Source organism: Fibroporia radiculosa, assembly GCF_000313525.1.
Source record: "Fibroporia radiculosa TFFH 294 genomic supercontigs, scaffold44851, whole genome shotgun sequence".
Classification (NCBI taxonomy): domain Eukaryota; kingdom Fungi; phylum Basidiomycota; class Agaricomycetes; order Polyporales; family Fibroporiaceae; genus Fibroporia; species Fibroporia radiculosa.
Genome location: NW_012133091.1, coordinates 1 through 3,769, shown reverse-complemented (window position 1 = coordinate 3,769; position 3,769 = coordinate 1). Strand labels below are relative to the sequence as shown.

The following is a 3,769-nucleotide window of genomic DNA, read 5'->3' as shown; positions in this document are numbered from 1 at the left end:
CATTATTGAGCTTCTGGCAGACCATCCTTTCGTCTTGGTCTCAACATAGAAGTGGTCATGTTTTGCAAGATTCCTTGAGTTGACTGATGGCGTTGTCATGATTATCTGTCCAACTCCACTTAATGCCTTTGGTTAATAGGTCAAACAGTGGGCGTGTGATTTTGGAATAACCTGGGATAAACCTGGGATAGAAATTGGCAAAGCCTAGGAATTGTTGTAGTGCTTTAATGCTGTCAATCTTTGGCCAGTTGAGTACTGCTGAAACCTTGTCTTCTGCCATGCCAATTTGTCCTGGACAAAGCATAAACCCTAGAAATTCTACTTCTTGTTGTCTTTACTGACACACCAAAGAAGCACTTCTTAGGTTTGAGGAATAGATCTGATTCTTTTAGGCGTTGTAGAACCAGTTGGGTGTGTTGCCAATGTTCCATATGATCGGTGAAATAGATAAGGATTTCATCAATGTAGATTACTACCCATCCTTCCAGTAATAGATCTGCAAAGATGCCATCTATCATAGCCTGGAATGTCGCCGGGGAATTTGTTATTCCAAAGAACATGACTGTTGGTTCAAATAATCCTTGTGGAGTGATGAATGCTCCCTTCCATTTGTCGCCTTCCTTGATGCATACATTATTGTATCCTGCACGTAAATCAAGCTTGGTGAACATAGTCGGTTTGGCAGAGGCAACACGGTCCAATAGATCTTCTACTCGTGGGATAGGGTAGGCATTCTTGATAGTGGCATCATTGAGTTTCCTGTAATCTTGGCATGGTCATGGATCTCCAGATTTCTTATTGACGAAGAAGAAAGGAGATGCCATCGGAGATTTTAATGGACGGATGTAGCCTTTCTGCAAGTTCTCTTTGATGAAGGTGTCTAACTCTTTGAGCTTTGCCGGTAACAGTGGGTAGACCTTTCCTCATTGAGGTTTAAAGTTTGCCTCCAAATTGATTGCATGATCCCAGGGTTTTTGTTCTGGTAACCATTCTGCTGTGCTTTTGTTGAATACAGAGAGGAAAGTGTTCAGGTATGCTGGAATGTTGTTAGCGAGAGTCTTGATTGCTCGTAGTAGTTGATCCCAACAAAAGCACATTTTCCCAGTGACCCAATTGATTACAGGGTTGAAACATTTGAACCAAGAGAGACCTAGGATGATTGGATTCCTGTCAAGTACTGTGGCATAGGCTTCTATCTTCATTGGCTGTCCGGATAAGGATATAGTGAAGAAGACCTTATGTTTGATAGATACAGCTTTATTGGGTGATCCATTGACATTGAATACTGGTCTGGGTGTGATACTCTGGTGCTGGAGGTTGTGATCTCCAGCAAACTAGATGTCAATGTAATTCTCCATTGCTCCTGTGTCGATCAATGCCTCAGTAGTGACAGTTTTAGCATAGGTTTTTAATATGCAGGGCAAATAAATAGATTTATGAGCTAATCTTGCCTGGTATAAATAATCCTTAGCACCATTACCTTGATTCGACATCACGGCGATTGAAGACTTTAAAAATCCTTCTCAGAGGATATAGCCTGAATGTATTCTTTGGCTATCCCTTTCTCATTGGAGGAATCCTTGGTTTCATCCTTCTCCTGAGTGGATGTGTCACGGGACTTGATTGCCCTGATGCAGTTATTTGGGCATTGACAACTCTGGTGTCCAGGTTTGTAACATCTGAAACATAACTTCTTGTCCATGTGCTCCTTGTGATCTTTGTCTGACAGACGTCTGATACATTGATCATTAGATGATACCTCCTTTGATGATCCATCCCTGGTTTTGACTGCCCTATTGCAACGTACAAATTTGTTGCAACCAAAAGAGCAATTGGCAGATGGCATGAATAAGGGTTTATCACCAAAGATGTCGATTATAGATTGACAGATGGATTGGATGCTTTTAAGGTATCCTACTGCAGTGACTGGTAGTGGTGGTTGGGTGGCAATCTTGATCAGGAGAGCAGGAGGAATGAGAGGTTGGAGTTCTCGAATTTGACCTAATTCATTTAATCTGCTAGCCTGTAGGAGAGGTCAAAGAGTTGTGACAAATCGAAGACTGTTTCCTCCGCACTTTGCCCAGGTGCATTCACTGATCTCATTCAATGCCGCCTGAGTGTTGCCCTCTACTCCAAAGGTCTGGATGAAGGACTTCCTGAAGTTAGCTCAGCTAGGTAATCCTTTGAGTAGCGCATCTTTGGAGTCAGAGATGGGTTCTTGTGCATCATGGATGATTGTGTGAATGAAGAATTGAGTGGGTCCTTTGATATATGAAAGGGCGCATTGAACCCTTTCTTTGTAGGTCTGGATCTTTTTGGAATTCCCCTCGAAGTATAGGTATAATTCGTCTAAGAATTCCTTGCTCTTTCCCTTGTCTCCTTCGAATTGATTGGGTTTGTTTACTGCCCTGCTGTTGTTGTCAGACATGTCTTCTTCATCTTCCTGATCACTAGGTTCTTGTCACAGTTTTTTGAATGATATTCCAAAACAAGCGCACACCTATCTTATCTTATCAGATAGCGATTAGATATAGATTAGATATGCATCAGAGTATCTACAGAATAGTAGGGAACCAGCTAGAAGGTTCCAGGACACAGTTGTCAATCAGGTGACAGCTCACTAAGCAGTTCTACTCAATGTCGCTTAGTGGTCAAGACCCACATATCACGTGATATTTTAGTCAAACTCTGGCTCAGGGATTCATCATCCACACCAGTTAGTAAGATGGTCAGCAGGTGCTAGTAGATAGCCAATAGGGTAGTGAGCACAAGTACCAAGGGGTCTTGTCTTACAGTATCAGGGGGGCTTACCCAGCATGTATATAAGCTAGTAGGTCTGTGCCGGTTAGGGCTAGACTAGTTATAGTCACTCACCTGCTTTCACTCAGAAAACATCCTCTACAGTAAACCGCCCTCAAACCCTTTACTCAGCACTATCAGATAGTGAGTATAGTTTGGGTTAGGGTTAGGTTTCAGGGTTCTGGCTGGAGTCACTGTGGGTCATTGCGTGACAGTTCTGGTTCTTCATCTTTTGGATTGTTTGGGTGCCTGTCAGTGGGTTCTTCTTCTGGATTGGGATCGACTGGAGACTTGGGTAGTTCCAGTTGAGTTTCTGTTAGAACAGGAACTGGGCATCGTTCCTCTACTGGTCCTGGTGAGTCGAAGATTCCTGAGAGGAAGCTGGGTGTGACTATGGGACTGGTGTTTGTAGATTTGCTTGGCAAGGGTTTGGTGTGTAACTGGAGTGGCGATGTACAAGGTGTAGGAGCTACTACACTTCTACTGGATGATGCTCCAGTAGGAGTGAGGTATGATGGTGTAGGAGAAGACTTCTCTACTAGTGGGGGAACTACTGAATGACAATTGTCTTTGCTTCCAATAGGTGCTAAGATTGGTGTAGCCTTTGGGATAGTCTTATCTCTGCTCCTATTTGGACAAAGTGCACTTGCACATTACTGGTAGATGGACCTGTTAAACCACTGGTCAGTTCTTTTGTTCTTGTTGTAGGTGTGGATCCTATTGAAGCAAAGGAGATTCCTTGACTGGGACCTGGTTACTGTTAATTGTCCTACTGCTGTAGAAGCCACTGTGGCTTGCTGCGACTAGGAACTAGTGATCCTAGGAGAGTTTTGTCCTAATATTAAGGGACCTAATGACTGGGGATCAGGAGTTCAACTGAAAAACTGGGACTGACACTATTGTACGTCAGGCTGATGTGCTTGTTAGTTGAGTGCTTCACTTTCTATGCTCTTTGTTATTTAAATATCTT

At 43.1% G+C, this 3,769-nt stretch overlaps 1 protein-coding gene across 1 annotated transcript; it reads right to left on the bottom strand.

Moving 5' to 3' along the window:
- Window positions 1-55: 55 nt before the first annotated feature.
- Window positions 56-671, bottom strand: FIBRA_09445 (uncharacterized protein; the record flags this gene model as incomplete). The annotated part of the gene is made up of 2 exons (XM_012321743.1): window positions 56-291; window positions 347-671. 2 exons carry the CDS (start codon window positions 669-671, stop codon window positions 56-58), a joined length of 561 nt encoding a protein of 186 aa, XP_012177133.1.
- Window positions 672-3,769: the final 3,098 nt, after the last annotated feature.